Below are 16,579 nucleotides of genomic sequence, written 5' to 3'. Positions count from 1 at the left end.
CGGCTGGCTCGGCTGGCTCACTTGGCTCGTACACGGCTCGGGGGGGGAAGGTGCTGGCAGCTGGAAGGGGTGAGGCTGGGGCCCTCACAGCCTCAGCTGCACTCTCCAAACCCAGGCCCGGTAGTCCGGCCTGACCCTTGGAGCACGCGTCTTGCCAAGCCCTGTCTCCCCAGCTCCCTTCTTTCCATGCCCACAAAGCCGTGCCTCCCAGCTGCCCCGGGCAGACCCTGTCCCCCCGCCCCGGGAGCCAGTCACCAACGCCACATTCATTGTGTTCAACAGAGACTTAAGGAGCTCCTACTATGTGCCCGTGGCTGCGGATAAAAAGAGGAAGCTGTTAGGACCCCTCCAGGCGCTCACAGCAGAGGAGAAGGCCCCAGCGCACATGAGGTCCTTCCCATGTGCCGGACGCCGGCAGCCATTTCCAGTCCCCGGCCGAAGTGAGTGGACTTCTCTGTGCCGCATCCTCTCCAAGAGGGCGGGACGGATGTGCTGGGGAGCACAGAGCCCGGAGTCCCCTCCCAGCCCCAGCATCCTGAGACTGTGATTGTAGCGGTTTTGCTGACTTCCTTTTCCTTTCTCTCAATGCCCCTGCCTCTTCCCCTCCTGGGGCCACTAGCCCCATGGCTGCCACGTGGTTGTCTTCTAGTGCCCTCCCTCCACGTCTCTATGAGGAACAGGATGCAATGCGCGGGGCAATGGGGGGGGGGGTCGCTTTATTCAAGGGCATCCTTCTGTGTCCCTGGTGAAGGCTCTGGCCGGTGCCTGCTTCCTGGAGAAGGGCCTCCTCCCTGCTGACTTCTGCTCCCACCCCACAGACTCACACTGCAGTCTCAAGCCTTATGGGGCTGAGGGCATGGGAAGAGTTAAGAGTGGGAAGTGGTGTGTAGGTAAGGCCTTAGGTGGGGGAGTGCGGGGAGGGCAGGTGGGGGGCAGGGCGGGGCAGGTGCTGGGCCTGGCGGTGGGTGCATCAGGCCACAGGCAGGCAGGCCAGATCCTCGTCCCTTTGATTTCTGTCTCCAGCCCCCGCCCACAGCCTTTCCCCTCCAGGTTGGGTCAGGGTGCGTGTGCCAGGGTGGGCGGCAGGAGTTTGTCTGCCCATGTGGGCCAACCTCGTGACCTCGGACATATTCTCCCTCCATCTACTGTGCACCTGCCCCACTTGGATAGAAGGGTGGCTGTGCTCTTGGGGCTGGCATGCTGGTGTGAGGGCTGGGAGGAGGACGGACACGGTTTACGAGGGACCAAGAGGTGGGCTATATGATGAGGCTTTCTGTTGGTGGCTCAGGTTGGAGCTGAAGCGACTTTGGTCCAGGGAGGACGTATGAGGCAGGTACACATGGCTGCCCACGTCTCACCTCTGTGGGGGGTGGGGGGGAGGCAGCAGGACACAGGTGGGTGGGAGATCACGAAAGGGGGAGAGCAGAGTGACGGGCTCCTCCCCCAGCCCAACATGCACAAAATCTAGGGCACTTGGTTCCTCTCTCTGCCTGGTTGAGGGAACAGTGCTGCTTATGTTTAAGAACAGAAACCAAAGGTGGGCCAGCTGCTGTGCGAGTTTGGAGAGTAAGACTGGTGGTGTTCCTGTCCTAGCTATGCGTGCAGCGGGGATAGGGCACGTGCAGGCCGCTTACTCACTCTGTACGTGGGCCGTGCCGTGGAGGCCATTGCTCCTGCGGGGGGGGAGAGGTTGGCTGTCGGGCCAGTTCTCTGGCTTCCCAGATGGAGAAGGGGTCCAGGTACCCACCGGAGCATACCTGGGCAGGACAGAAACGAAGCTGAGTTTGGGGTCTGGGGTAGCAGGCAGCACTGTGGAGGCCCTGGGGTGGGTGAGAGCTGGGACAGGACCCAGGCAAGGGAACCCCTGATTTTGTGCCGCTGCTGATGTCCCCAGAAGGCCAGGTGGGGGGGGCCACAGGGGAGGAGGGCCGATGTGTAGTGAGCAGAGGACAGCCTGTCACCATCCTGAAGCCTCTGTCCGCGCCGCCGGCCGCCCTGTCCTGCCCCCACCAGGCGTGAGTCAGACCGAAAGCAGAAGCTGCCAGACATTGCACAGGGTGAAGCGAGGCAGAACCAACTGTGCTATTTTGGAACCTGGTTAATTCCCCTCCTGTCCCCCACCTCTTTTGCCTCAGGGCTCCCACCCCCTCCTGGCCACCAGCACTTGCCTTCCGCAAGGGGACAGTCAGGTTGGGACTTGATTTCCTCTGGCATGGGTGGGGCGGGGGCGCTTCATGTCCTTCCCCTTGCTGGACCCCGTCCCTGGCCGAGAGGTGCTGGCTTTTAGGGAGCCAGCCTCCTGGCATTGGGGGACAGAGTGCCCCCTCCCAGTGGGAGTTCCAAGCCCGCAGGCAGGGCACCCAAGGGAGATGATGGTGGGCTTTTGGTGCCGCTGCCCCCCTGCGCCCTCCCCCGCCTATCTTTCCCCACCCTTGAGCCAACTGTCAGCCTCCCCAGAGCTGGGAGCTACCGGGGCTTCACGGGGTAGCCTCTCCCAGCAGCGAACTCTTAGAGGGGTGGGAGGGGTTTCCGGACCCAGAGGGGAGATATTTTGGGGCCAAGGGCCTTTCCAGAACCCATGACATCACATAATCTGCAGCAGTCCCCACTGACCCCCTAATCTATGGTTCTTTCTTGGGCATCCTAGGCCTGCTTGAGGTTCTGGCCCCACACTTTAGGGTTTCTTAGGAGCCCACATGAGCCTAGGGCCCCTGGCAGTCCAGATCGCGGTGGTGAACGAGGTCAGTAGGGTGTGTGTTTCTGAACCGGACATGGAGGTATAGAGGTGAGAGCTGCCCCCATCTGTGGGTAGGGCGCACAGCGGTCCCTGCCCGTCGGGAAGCGACATGGTTGGAGAGGGGGTCGTCTTGGCTCCTGTTCTGTGTGAATGTGTACGTCCAAGATGGGTGTGTTGGATGCACAGCCTCCACGGTGTGTTGCTGCCTCCGGGGGGACCCTTAGATCAGAAGCTTCACCCTGCTATTTACTCCCCCAGCCATCTGGGGTGGGAGGTTTCATGCTTGGGGGGGGTCAGCAGGCATGTTGCAGGTGACCAATCAAAATGTGGGTCCTTGTCGACCTCAGATGAGCAGGACTTGGGTTTCTCATGGCTCAGATGGATTTGGGGCTTAGGCAGGTGCGAGCAAGGGTAAAGCAGTAAGGAGGAAAGAGTGGTCTCCTAGGCCTGCTGCAGGGGGCTTCAGCACGCCCCTCGCCTCCTGTGGACCACACAACACACCCATGCGGGCGCACACTGTCCTTCTGGGGCCGTGTAAATGGGACGGTAAGCGTGCCTGTGTGTGCAAGGGTGTGTGAGTGGGCGTGTCTCCCGCAGCCTGTCTGGATTGCTTTTCCACCGGTAACCAGATGAGTTTCCTGGCTGCTTCCCCACAGACCCGGACCGTTCCCCCTCCCGCACAGGCCGGAGCCCCAGCACCGGGCGAGCACTGAGTGCAGAGCCAGCCTGGAGCCCTGTGTTCCTGCCTCCGCCTTGGTCTCTGGGCCTGAGAATCAGGGCTGTTTGTTCAGGGGAGAGCCATGCTGTCCCTTCAGGTGTTTCTCCCCACCAGGAGCCTGCACCTCCCCACTGTCTTTTTCCACCCCTCACCCATTTTCATGCTTGGAAGCAGGTGACCAAGCCCCCAGAAGGCTGCAAGTGACTTTAATGCACCCACAAATCTCCTGGAATGCTATGTTAAGATGCAGGTTCTGACTCAGTAGGTCTGGGTTGTCCTGAGAGCTTGCATTTCTAACCAGCTCCCAGGGGATGTGAGGCCTGGGGATCCTGCTTTGAGTGGTGAGGACTTAAAAGGCCCTGAGCCATCTAAACTCCAGCCAGACTGACGCTACTCACCCAGCCAGGGAGCTGACACTCACGGGCCACCCCCTAGGTGCCAGGAGCATCTCACGCTCCTTGATCCCTTCACCTGCTCTGAGGGAAGTGGCATTATCACCATCCTGTTTTACAGATGGGGAAACTGAGGCTCTGAGAGACTAAGTTCCTGTCCCGGGTCACACAGCTGGTAAGTGGCAAAGCCAGACTTGAACTCTGGTCTGTCCGTCCATGTCCAGAGCCTATGAGCGTATGAGCATTCCACTAAAGCCCAACTGTCTTCCAGAGAGCTCAGAGAGCTGCAGCCTGGGGGGTTGGGTGAGGGCATGGCACACAGTGGTCAGGAAGCTGTAGGGGGGCAGCCCTGGGAGGCTGAGGGGAAGCAGGGGCTGAAGGGGAAATAGTGCTGGAAGGACAAAAGCTGAGTGAGGCTGGCATCCTGCCCCGCCTGCCTACCCCGGGGCCCCTCCACGAATGGGCTTGCTATCACTTGCCTCTTCAGGCCCCTTTCCAGACAGACTCCCCTCTCAGGCACCTACCCCATTGCCCTGCTACCTGCGTTCACGAGCCTGGGCTGGGGGAGGTCGGGTGTGCGGACTCCTGACCGGACGCCCCATGCCTACCAGCTGTGTGACCTCAGGCAAAGCGTCAACCTCTTCTGCGCCTCAATTGTTCCTTCTCTGAAATGGGAGGGTATACTACTGCTTCCTCACAAGTGGGTGGGCTTGCTTTGAGGGTGAAATCAGTAATATCTACCAGCTCAGAACTGTGCCTGGTGCGGAGTACGTGCTCAGTACAGGTAATAATGAACGCCTGTTGGTTTGTACCCGGGAGACTGGAGGCCGCCCTCTGTACGCGCAATGTGGTCGTCACGCTCATGCTCATAGGTGTTCTCCTTCCTTCCTTTCCCCTCGCCTCTGCAATGTCTTCTTTCCTTTAGCAAAACCTGGATACTTCGGTTATAAAGAGATTGCTTTCCAAGTCCTCAGAGGCAGATTAAACTCTTTTTTTAAATTTATTTATTTGAGAGAGAGAATGAGATAGAGAGAGCATGAGAGGGGGGAGGGTCAGAGGGAGAAGCAGACTCCCGGCTGAGCAGGGAGCCCGATGCGGGACTCGATCCCGGGACTCCAGGATCATGACCTGAGCCGAAGGCAGTCGCCCAACCAACTGAGCCACCCAGGCTCCCCCAGATTAAACTATTGAAAAGGAAGCCAAACAGTAGTTCATTGGCGGTGTATGAGCCAAGCCACGGCAGGGACGAGAAAGGCCGGTGTGGGGCTGGGGCAGCAAGGTTGGAGAGGAAGCCCCCCAGGAGCCGGCGCCGGCATCAGGGCCTGTGGGTTGGGTGCGCCGTGGCCCCCGGGCCTAGGGCAGGGAGGGCTGGGGCAGGGGGGCTTAGGTGCCGGGGCTGGGTTGGGGGTGAGACGTCAGGTGGAAGCAGAAGGCACTCCGCATGCTGGCTGCGGAAGCCTCTGCGGCTGCACCCTCTCCCACCCAGGGTCACCGAGCCTTCCTGGCCCAAGCACCGGGCCAAAGAACTAGGGTGTGTGTGTGCGCGTGGGATTGCAGTCTCCTGAGGAGAAAGGAAAGCCAAAGCTGGGTCCCCAAGGCCGCCACAGCCCTGGTGTTCCCACGTGCTGGGCAGCAGCAGGAGTGATGGTGAGGACCAGTCCCCGGCCTGCAGGCTGGCTCCACAGCCACGTGGCCTTGGCCACATCCATGCCGTCCAGAGGCTCAGCGTACCCGGACAGAGCAGGAGGGGGCCTGCCAGGGACCCCGTCCTGCCCTCTCACGTTATCAACCAGGTTCCAAGGCCCAGAGAGGGACAGGACCTGCCTGAGGTCACAGCTGGGCAGGGGGACAGCCAAATGCAGGTCTTCTAATACCGCTGTGTTCTTGGGAAGCATCCGAGGCTTTTGTGCCGGGCCGAGCGATCCCTGCGTCTCGTTCTGGGAATTCTGATGGGTGGGATGGGGTAGAGGATCAGAAGAAAGCTGATTTCTCTGGAAGCTTCCTTGTACCTGGGGAGACTGGTAGGTGGCCAGGAAACAACTGGAGAAACAAGCAGTGTAGCCACAGGCAGGACGCTCAAGGGGACCAGGTGTCCAGGAGGTGGGGGCAAGGGAGCAAGGGGGGGAGGGGAAGGCAGCTGCCCGTGAGCGGCAGGGTGAGGATATGGCAATGTGTGTGTGAGAGACAGACAGGCAGGCAGAGGGTCTGTGTCTGTGCATATCACAAGGGTAGACTAGGAAGAAAGAAGAAACCTTTCTAGTTCCTTCTCTCCATGCTCTCCCTCAGCTACATGTCCCCTGGCCCCCAAAGCCCAGTGGCAGTCTTCCTGGGGCAGGCCTCATGCCAGGCTCCCGCTGGTCCCTATGGGACAGGACAGGCGCCTCTCTGGTCTGGGATTGCCTTTGAAGCCTCTCCATGTGCCGCACAATTGCTGTGCCTTGCCCCGGGGCCAGCAGGCGGGCCAGCCAGCAGGCGTCAACTCCCACCCCTTCCTGTGGGATGTGAGCTGGGACGTGGGGCTGATGGGCCTAAGCTGTAGGCACTGGAGGCCACTGAGCAGGCCAGGAGCTGCTGTAGCTGCCCTTCGCCTCCCCTCCCCTTCCTTTCCCTCCTCCCCACCTCCTGCCTGAGTTCAGAGATTTAAAAGCGAGCCCCTGGCCCCCCTCACTCCTCCCCCCCCAAGCCCTGCAGCGCCCCCCCAACCAAGGCCTCCTGTGGTAGGTCCCCTCGAGGCAGGTGCCCTGCGTGCCGAGTAGGGTGCGCCCTGGGTTTGAGTTTCACTGGGCTTCCACTGATGTGCTCTGTGCAGACCACCCTTCTAGAGCTTTCGTTTCCTCTTAGAATTCACTGTTTGTTCCCCAGTCTTTATTCATCACAAACAGGGGATTGTTCAGCCTGTGCCAAGAGTGGTCCCACTTGGCCGAGTGATTATATTGCATGAGAGAGACAGAGGCCCACGTCCCACTTGATAGCCTTTATGTCTGTCCAAGGTCAGGTGACACTCAACCAGGGGATGGAGGTGAGACGGGACAGTCCCTCTAAGGGAGGGTCCTGGAGGGAATGTTCCCCGGGTGATGAAAACGCCCTCCGATTTGATCGGGGTGGTGATTACACAGGAGTACACACCTGTAAGAATGCACCGAGCTGTGCACTTTGAATCTGTGCATTTTGCTGGGATAAATTATATCTCAGTTAAAGGGGAAAAGGCCAAAACATTAAAATAAAAATGTTAATTACTGACCTCTACTTCTGAAACCAATAATACATTATATGTTAATTAATTGAATTAAAAAAATAAAATTAAATAAAAAAATAAAAATAAAATAAAAGTGTTAAAAAGCACATACCACTGACCCCATTCTTGCTCCTGGTACCAAATACCTTCCAGTCAAACAGTGCAGTGCACACTTAGCAAGGGCGAGTGTGATTTCCGTTTGCTCTTTTTCTTTTCTTTCTTTTTTTTTTTTAAAGATTTTATTTACTTATTTTGACAGAGAGAGATACAGCGAGAGAGGGAACACAAGCAGGGGGAATGGGAGAGGGAGGAGCAGGCTTCCCGCTCAGCAGGGAGCCCAATGTGGGACTCGATCCCAGGACCCTGGGATCATGACCTGAGCTGAAGGCAGACGAGTAACGACTGAGCCACCCAGGCGCCCCCGTTTGCTCTTTTTCAATCTTGGAGGCAGCCAGAGGGCCCCACTGTTGCCTTTCTTGACCTCCAGGGAACCACTGGACCAGATAACAAACCACCTGAATTATGAAGCATCTCCAGAGTGCCAGGCACTGTGCTAAGTACCCTGCCTGCCCATGGTCTCTTTAGAACCCGGGGGTAGGATCACTATTACCCACATGCCTCTCCCATTGCACTGCAGTGAATCATGTGATATACAAGCTCTGGAAATGGAAGTCTTATACAAACGCAAGGCTTTTGGAAAGGAAACAGAGAGGGTGCCCAGTAATGGGAAAAGCTGGCCAGAGGCCTTCCTGCCCTGTCCCATAAGGAGAGACAAGCTGGGGTTGCTGCTAGGCTGCTCTGCCCCAGCCTGGGGTCTTGATACGGTGTGTGTGTGGGGGGCAGGGGGTGGTGGGGGGACCATTTCTCAAAAGAAACTTGAGAGGAACAGTAAGAGGAGACTGGTCCAGGGATGCCCTAGGTGGGCATGGACAAAGGGGACAGTAAACAGTGACAAAGTGGTGACATCTCTCCCCTGCCCACATTTACATCCTTGCAGAGGATCCCATACCTAGCATCCCAACTTAGGTCACAACCATTCTGGGAGAGGTAGCCCCAGCTGCTAAGCCCCACTTGACTAATGGAAAGACTGAGGCTAGGCTGAGACATTGAGTCAGGCTCCTGGGAATCTTATCCTCCCCCCACCCCCTCCCCAGCTCTCTTTGGGACTGGGCCAGTGGATGCCCCCCCTCCCCCAGGCCCTGCAGGGACCGTGACCACCTTGGCAATTTCAAATGGCCTAGGCCTACAGCATGGGGATTGTATGCACATTTTTGTTCTGTTTCTTAGTTCATCAGGCCTTCCTTTGCCTCTGCCAGAGGGAGTTCAGAGAAGACAAAACAAACCAGGTCCTGGAATCTTCCCCTCTTTTCCCTTCCCAAGGCTGGAAGCTTACACAGGGGGTCACGGGGTCCTTCCCCCGGCCTCCGGGAGCCTCAGGACCTGTTCAGGAGGCCTTCCTTTAGTGGTTGATTTGATTTCCCCTCCAACACCACTGGGCAGGCTCCCGCACAACTGGTAGTTTGTAAGAGCCTGGATCAGAAGGAAACTTCTTCCAACCACAGAGACACAGAATGTAGTAAATGGCTTAAACAGGCATCCCGGCGGCTGGGCTGGTACCCTTTGTTGTTTCAGCCACGAGACATGTGTTTTTCTGGGAATTCAGGAAATTATCTCTGCCCTTTGAGGAAAGGCAGAGTTTTTTCTGCTTGCATTTGGGGATTCTAGACCATTCCATCGTCCCAGGCACCCACTGGGCCCCTGGGCTGGCTGAAAGAGATCGGGCGACTGAAACCCTTTGATGGTAGGGGGTTTCTTCAGTGGGAATCCCTAAAATACAATGTGGGCACTCCTGCCCCAAATGCAGGATGGAGGGGCCTAACTCTCAACCCCAGGGGCCGGCCTTACCACTCATTAGCTCTGTGACCTTTGAGCTGACCACCTCTCTGTGCCTTTTTCCTCATCTGTAAAGGAGTGAACAGTGTTGGAAGTAACTGTGATATTCCAGTGAGGTGCTTCAAGCACACCTCGCACATAGTAAGTACACCATCGGTGTTAATTGTTAGTATAAAATACTGTTTTCTGATTAGAAACATGTACATGTGCATGATAAAAAAAAGAGTAACGTTCCAGAAAGTAAAAATTAAAAAAAAAATTCACGATTGATTGCATCATCAAAAGAAGTTTGATATTTTCATATATTTCTTCCCCAAAGGGTTTTCTACATATCGTTGCACGTGGTGATGATCAGATCTTATGTACAATTTTGCCTTCTACTTTTTGTCACTTGACATATCTACCCCCGGCTTACCAACTGGAAACATAACATTCCATTGGGAGGAATACAGCATAATTTATTTAACCATCGTACTGTGGGACATTGAGATTATTTCTCATTTTTCTCTATATAATATGGTGGGCATCGTGATGCAGAAAAGCCTTTGTGTGTGGGATCACCTCGTCGGGCTGGTGGCTACTTTCGGAGGTTTGAACCATATGGCCGGATCGCTTTTCCGGAGAGGCTGCCCCTACCCTCGGCCCCGTTGTGTTGAGGTTGTGTGGTGCTGAGGGCATTTTAAAGTCCCTGGAGCCACACTTGGGCAGAGCTGAGGGCCATTTGTTCCATTCTTCTTTTAAATTATAAGGTCTGCCCTCATTCTTATGTAAATTTTAATGGTAGTATAAACACACATGCAGAAAAGTGTACACATTTGTGAGCCACCGCTGCATTTTCACAAACTTGACCTTCTGCGTCAAATCACAGAACACTCCTAGTGCCCCCACTGGCACTCCCCCCAGGGGATCCTGATCTCTCACCGGAGATTCGTTTTGCTGGTTGAATGGTAGAGACATTGATGGTGGTGGGTGCGTTTTTGTGGCTTCTTTCGTTGAGCTGCGAGAGGCGTGTGTGTTGTGCGTAGCGCTAGTGGGCTCTCCCTCCCTGTGGAGTCGCAGTCCAGGTGTGCGTGTACCACAACGTCCTTATCCATTTCCCTGTTGATGGACGTCTGGTGTTTTCTGGCTTGGGCGCTATCCGTAGGGCTGCTGGGAATGTTCTAAGTGTGTCCTCTGGGGAGCCGTGGACGCTTCTTTGTCGGGCATCCACTTAGGAATGGAGTTGCTGAGTCATGGGAAGTCTGCTTCCTGCTCCAAGTCTCATTTTTATTTATTTTTAAAGATTTTATTTATTTATTTTGAGGCAGAGAGAGAGAGCATGTGAGAGAGAGCATGTGCACGCACACTCACACAAGTTGGAGAGGGGCAGAAGGTGAGGGAGAGAGAATCTCAAGCGGACTCTGCGCTGAGCGTGGAGCCCCCCATTGGGGCTAAATCCCATGACCTCGAGATCATGACCTGAGTGGGAATCAAGAGTCAGATGCTTAACTGACTGAGCCACCTGGGCGCCTCTTCCTGTTCCAAGTTTTAAAGGATCACCTGGAAGGCAGAAGACTCTCCAGAGAAGTTCAGGCCCCACAATTAATTGAGGGGTCCTGGCTCCACTTAGAGCAATTTGAGGAGCACTGCATGATTGTGCTCCCTCTGAAGGCTCATGTCTGGGGCTGTAGTGGAAATGGAGTTGGACCTGGGTCCTGGCCCTCCAGCTCCAATTGGCATGTGACTTCTGACCCTCTGGTGGCCACTCAGTGTCCCCACCCAGGGTCCTCGGCTGGCTTAACAACCGTCACACTGAGGAGGGCAGGGCTTGGGCCAGACTCTGGGTGGAACTGAAGGAACCCCACCTTTGGATATGACTGGAAGCAGGTGGGGCCCTCACAGCCCCCTGGAAACTGCCCTGCTTTCTTTTCCCCTTGTATGAAAAGAATCACAGGGGGCGCCTGGGCGGCACAGTCAGTTAAATGTCTGACTCTTGGTTTTGGCTCAGGTCATGATCTCAGGGTCGTGAGATCGAGCCCTGTCTCGGGCTCAGTGCGCTTGGCGCAGAGTCTGCTTGGGATTCTCTCTCTCCCTCTCCCTCTGCCTCTTGCTGCCGTGTGCGCTCGTGGGCTCTCTCTCTCAAATAAATAAATCTTTAAAAAAAAAGTAAGAATGAGAAACTCTTAAGAACCCTGTTTACCACTCCCCAGCCCACAGGTAACCACTCTGAACAGCTGGGGGTATTGGGGGAGCCCAGAATAGAAGCTTGAGAGTGGGGGCTGTGAACCAGGCAGCCTGGTTTAAGTGTCCATTCTGCTACTCATCTGCTGTGCAACCTTGGGCAAGTTATTTCACCTCTCTGTGCCTCAGTTTCCCCCCTGAAAACTGGAGGCAATAATAGTGGTCACCTCATCGGGTTGTTGTGAAGAATGGATGAGTTAATATGTGAAAGCACATAGACCAGCCCTGCCCCAGGGCAAGCATTCAAGAAACCTTCTGATCCTCCTAGTCTGTTCTACATGTTTACCCATGTTCTGTCTAAATGGGCTCAGGCTCTACATTTTATTCGTAATTTTCTCTTTCCACTCAATGCTCAATCTTTGAGGTCTTTCTAGCTGAGGCTTTTCTGTTCTGGGATCCTCTCTCTCCTTGCCTGTCCCTCGCGGAGGCCAGTGATTTCTCCCAGTCTTCCCCCTCCCCCTGTAGACATCTTCCCTTAGGAAAGCTTCGGAGCCAGTTCATACTGATGTGTAAATGTCTGATGAGAGAGGCCCCCACACAGGCTGAAACCAGCCTGGCCTTGACCAGAGATGTGCATGGCTTTGGAGGCAAGCCCAGCATCTGTCTGTTAGTGGATGCCTAAGGGCATGCTAGGGAGTCCCACACACCCACCGTGTTTCCTTGAATCCTCACAACAACCCAAGAGGCAGGTGCCCTTATTGGCTCCATTTGACCAAAGAGAAAACCAAGGCACAGAGAGGTTAAGTGGCTTTCCCAAAGTCACCCAGCCAGTATGGGCGCAGTGGCAGATGGAGGTGGGGAAGGGCTTCAGCTGCATCTGCTGGATTGGGAAGCTCATTTTGGCCACAACAAGCTGGAACCCAGACGCAGCTTAGGGCAGGGGTAGTCAGGTGGGAGTTTCTGATGAACAGCAGGGCGAGGGAGGAGGGGATGGCTGGTGGATTCTGGGGGGTGCAGCGAGGGGCGGCTCTCGTGGTCTTGGCTGAAACTTCAGTCCCTGCTACCTCTAGAACTTTTCTAGCGGACTGGGGAGAGGCAGGACTTCTTTGGGGCATTAGACCCCATAGTCCCCTCAGGAGGGTGTTACCTGGGGGTGGGGCCAGGGGAGAAGGTTCTCCAGGGAAACATCTAGCCCTGGTGTCTGCACACAGTGGGCACTCAAGGCTTCGGGTATTACCGAATGCGTGAATGGTGGGCCCTTCCCAGGCCGGGTAGGTCTGGAGGTCAGGTGCGGGGGAGGGTTCGGGGGTCATTTTGGTTCTCCTGCATCCCTCCTCCTAGTTCTTCCTGCCCAGAATAGGTGCCGGGGGAGGCTGGGAATGGTCCCACAGGTGTTGAGAGTGAGCAGGTGTGCTTGAGGGCTGGGCAGGGAATGGTCTCTCCTGGGCCACCCCATCTGCCCCCAGATCCCCTCAAGTCCCTTCCTTAACCCTGTACTCATTCCTGGCAGGGCCAGGGGAGGAGGCTGGGCTGCGGAGGGAGGAAGCAGCTCTGTGACTGGGGTGACAGCTTTCACAATGGGGGGAGCGGGGAAGCCTCCCTCTGCTGTGCCCCTGGGCCACCCTCTGTCAGAAGACGGCGGACAGGCTAAGGCTCCCAGCACCTTCCAGTGCACAGCTAGCTCGCCGGTCACAGTTCTCTGATACCCTCTCTTCCCGGAGGCTCGCAGAGATCTGGATGGCGTTGGTCGGGCAGGGACTGCCACTGGTATTTTACCAATGAGCAGAGCGAGAGGCTGAGCAGGACGCAGCCCAGGTTCTCCCGGGGCAGAGCCAGCTCTAGCTCAGCCGGGGACGGGCACCCAGCCCTTTGTCAGAGCAACAAGGGGCTCCTTCTCCCCCAGTCCTCCCCGTGCCGGCTGGCACTGCCAGGCTCTGTGCCACCACCCCCCCAGCAGGGACCAACTGAAGTCAGATTGTTCCTGAGGGGTGCGAGCATGCAGGGCAGTGGGCTGGGCTGGGCTCAGAGCCCACGAGGTCTGCAGGGCTGCGGGGCGGGGGTGGCTGGTGAAGACAGGCTACCCCTCTGTAGGAGCATAGGAAAGGGGTAGAGGCTGCAGCTGTGTCCCAGCTGCAGGACAGAGAAAGGGGGAGAAGGAGGGGCTGTCTGCTCCTTTCTCCTTGGGGGTCTGTCCTGTTGGGAGCTGGGCAGAGAGACCCTTGGGGCTGATTCACTAATTCCTGGCCTGGGGGCAGAGAAGGGAGGAGGGAAGGTGAGTAAGGGTCATTGAGTACTCAAAGCTCCGAGGTGGATGGTGCGGACCTCCTTTGCAAGGAAGCAGCTGTGGTGGTGGAGGGAGCCCTGGGTCGGGGTCCGGTGGCTTGGGCTCCATTTGTGGTCCTGAGCCAACCAGACATGCAGCCCGGGACAAGCTCCCTCCCAGCTCTGTGTGGACCCCCCCCCCCCCCCCCCCCGCTCATGCCCTGCCCCAGTGGGCTGGGGAGCCACGCTGGACTGGGTCCCAGCTCTGTCTCTGTCCCCAGATACTTAACTTCCCTGTGCCTCTGTTTCTCCTTATCTGTAAAAGGAGGATAATAACCAGAACTACCTCATGGGGCTATTTGAGGTTAAAGTGCCTGGAACAGCGCCCAGCACAGAGTAAATGCTCAAATAGATGCAAATTATTACTATCTCCATGATCCAGTGATTTTCACTGAGTATTTGCCAGGACCTTCCACGAAGTACTTAGTGACAGTCTGATGTCTGGCATTAGGCGACGCGGCTTTCCTTTGCTACCCGCCCCCGCCAGAGGTCTGGGTCTCATTCTTCGGATCCCTGGGGCACAGCTCTGGCCTCTGGTTTCTACTACAGCTGACCCTCTCAGTCCTGTGTTTATCCTTTACTCCCCCACTCAGCCTACCAAGTGCCGTGCGCTGTGCAAGACACCATCTTTCCACTTAACATGTTCACCAAGCTTCTGACGGAGAACTTGTTTACAGATGAGAAAGCTGAAGCTCAGAGAGATGAAGTGACTTGCCCAAGGTCACACAGCCAAGATGTGGCAGAGCTGGGATTTAAGCCCTTGTCTGCCCTGTTTGATAATGCTTGCTCAACCACAAAGTCATATGGCCTCTTGCAATATCCCCGAGATGGGACCCTCTGCTGGAACCTTTATGGAGTTGGGGAACGCCTGGGGGCTCTGTACCTCTCAGGGAGTCTCTTAGCTGGGAGGGACCTTAGAAATCACCTAGTCCAACTGTTCCATTTTGTGCCTAGGGAGACAGAGCCTCCAAGGGAAGCGATGTGCCAGGGTCCCTCAGTGAGCTAGGGCCTGCAGCTGGGCTCAGTCTGTCTTTTCCTCCCCCTTTCCAGACTAGGCCTGGGGGCCTCAGTCCCCCATCCCACTGAGACCCCTCCATGATCAGGGCTGACATCCTGGGTGGTGGGAGCCCTCCCTGGACCCTTGCAGGCCCAGGTGCCCTAAAGCGTCCCTTTGCACAGGCTTGTAATGGCCTGTGGACTTGCTTTTCTCATTCACTGGACCTTAGACTCCACGAACTCAGGGACTATAGTTAGCTTGCTGCTGTTTGGCCAGTGCCTGATTCATAAATAGGGGTCATTCCCTGCACACAGTCGCCGTACGTCTACCGTGTCCCAGGCCCTGGGCTAAAGGCTGAAAGCACAGCAGCGAACAAGACAGACAAAATGCTTCCCCTGAGGGGAGTTTGCATTCCTAGTGAGAAAGAGATAGACAGTGAATGAAATAACTAAGCAAAAATGCATAATGGTTAAGATGGTGATAAGTGTTATGGAGAAACACAAAGAAGGAAGGGGCATAGGGAGTGTTGCGGGTGGGGGGGCAGGTAGGAATTTTGCAAGTTTGAATAGGTTAGTCATGGAAGGTCTCTGTAAGAATGGGACTTTTGAGCCTTTGAAGAGGTGAAGGAATGAGTGGTATCTGGGGGAGGGCCATCCCAGACTGAGGGGAAAGCAAGCGCAAAGGCCCTGAGGTGGGAGCGTGCCTGCTGTGTGTTTGAGGGATTGTAAAGAGGCTGGTGGGTGTGGCTGGAGCAGGTGGAACAAGGGAGAAAGCAGGGGGGGATGGGGTCAGAGGGGACCGTGAGGTGGGGACGGATCACAAGAGGGCCTTTGAGGGTAAGGACTTCGGCTTTTACTCCAAGCGACATGGGAGCCATTGATAGTTCTGGGCAGAGGGAGGGACAGGATCTGACTTAAAAGGTTTAACAGGATCCCTGTGATTACTGAGTTACGAGTAGAATGTTGAAGGGCAAGAAAGGAGGGAGTCTGAACATTAGGAGGCTCCCTCAGGAAGCCAGATAAGGCCCGCTCCAGGCCGGGCCCACATCGCGGGCGGGGAGGTGGTGGCAGAGGGGATGTTCTTGGGGTCACAGCTGCCAGGATCACCATGTGGCCTGATGGAAAGAGGGGAGTCAAGAGTGACTCCAACCTTCTGGGGCCGATCAGCTGCAATGAGCAAAGAAGAGAGGGTCTCCGTTTCCGGCCCAGGAAGCGGGACACTCGGGGTCAGGTCTCAGCTCCGTCACCCTCTTGTCGGTGACCAAACCCCTTGTCCCCTCTGGGCCTCAGTGTCTTCTCCTGTACAATGGCTGCAGGTGTCCAAGAGCCGGGGCTCTGAAGCGGGCCGCGCCTCCCAGAGCCGCCCCCCGCCCGCAGGGAGCCGGTGCCCGTGGCCGCCATGGCGTCGCGCATCGGGCTGCGCATGCAGCTCATGCGGGAGCAGGCGCAGCAGGAGGAGCAGAGGGAACGCATGCAGCAGCGGGCCGTCGTGCACTACGTGCAGCAGCAGCTGGGCGGGCCGCCCACGCCGGCCATCAACACCCCCGTCCACTTCCAGTCTCCGCCACCTGTGCCCGGGGAGGTCCTGAAGGTAGGGCCCGTCCCGAAGGCAGGGCCTTGTCCCCTCCCCCCCTGGCTCCGGGACCCCTAGAACCCTCGCCTTCTCCCCCCCACCCCCAGGTGCAGTCCTACCTGGAGAACCCCACCTCCTACCACCTGCAGCAGTCCCGGGACCAGAAGGTGAGGGAGTACCTGTCCGAGACCTACGGGAACAAGTTTGCCGCCCACATCAGCCCTGCCCAGGGCTCCCCGAAGCCCCTGCCGGCTGCCTCCCCGGGGGTGCGGGCTGGACATGTGATGTCCTCCTCAGCTGGCAACAGTGCTCCCAACAGCCCCATGGCCATGCTGCACATTGGCTCCAACCCCGAGAGGGAGGTAAGTGGCTGCCATGAGCAGAGCTGGTGCCAGGTGCTATGCTCCTGGGACGCCTAGTCTAATGGCAGAGGCAGGGTGCCGTTGTTAGAGTCCCTCCCAGTCCGAGGGGAGACACAGCTCTGTCCTCAGGGAGCCCCAGTCTGAGGGGAGACACAGCTCTGTCCTCAGGGAGCCCCAGTCTGAGGGGGGAG

The 16,579-nt window shown here is 56.8% G+C and overlaps 1 protein-coding gene across 3 annotated transcripts; it reads left to right on the top strand.

Annotated features, from left to right (window-relative positions):
- Window positions 1–51: 51 nt before the first annotated feature.
- Window positions 52–16,472, top strand: LOC116629340 (transcription factor EB-like). 3 transcript variants are annotated; one of them, XM_032399642.1, is made up of 3 exons: window positions 52–440; window positions 15,770–16,044; window positions 16,134–16,472. In XM_032399642.1, exons 2-3 carry the CDS (start codon window positions 15,853–15,855, stop codon window positions 16,443–16,445), a joined length of 504 nt encoding a protein of 167 aa, XP_032255533.1. In that variant the 5' UTR covers window positions 52–440; window positions 15,770–15,852; the 3' UTR covers window positions 16,446–16,472. The 3 variants fall into 3 exon arrangements, with proteins under 3 accessions (XP_032255533.1, XP_032255534.1, XP_032255535.1); XM_032399643.1 differs by having other exon boundaries at window positions 52–890; XM_032399644.1 differs by lacking the exon at window positions 52–440 and adding an exon at window positions 2,240–4,022.
- Window positions 16,473–16,579: the final 107 nt, after the last annotated feature.

The sequence above is a fragment of the Phoca vitulina genome, unplaced genomic scaffold (genome assembly GCF_004348235.1).
Source record: "Phoca vitulina isolate PV1807 unplaced genomic scaffold, GSC_HSeal_1.0 scaffold642, whole genome shotgun sequence".
NCBI lineage: Eukaryota > Metazoa > Chordata > Mammalia > Carnivora > Phocidae > Phoca > Phoca vitulina.
This window is presented reverse-complemented; position numbering and strand designations above follow the sequence as displayed.

Bases quoted from the DNA above. Each gene is read 5' to 3' on its own strand.
- LOC116629340 (XM_032399642.1), top strand. From the start codon at position 15,853: ATGGCGTCGCGCATCGGGCTGCGCATGCAGCTCATGCGGGAGCAGGCG. The intron at 16,045-16,133 runs GTAGGGCCCGTC...CCCCACCCCCAG, and splicing joins TGCCCGGGGAGGTCCTGAAG to GTGCAGTCCTACCTGGAGAA.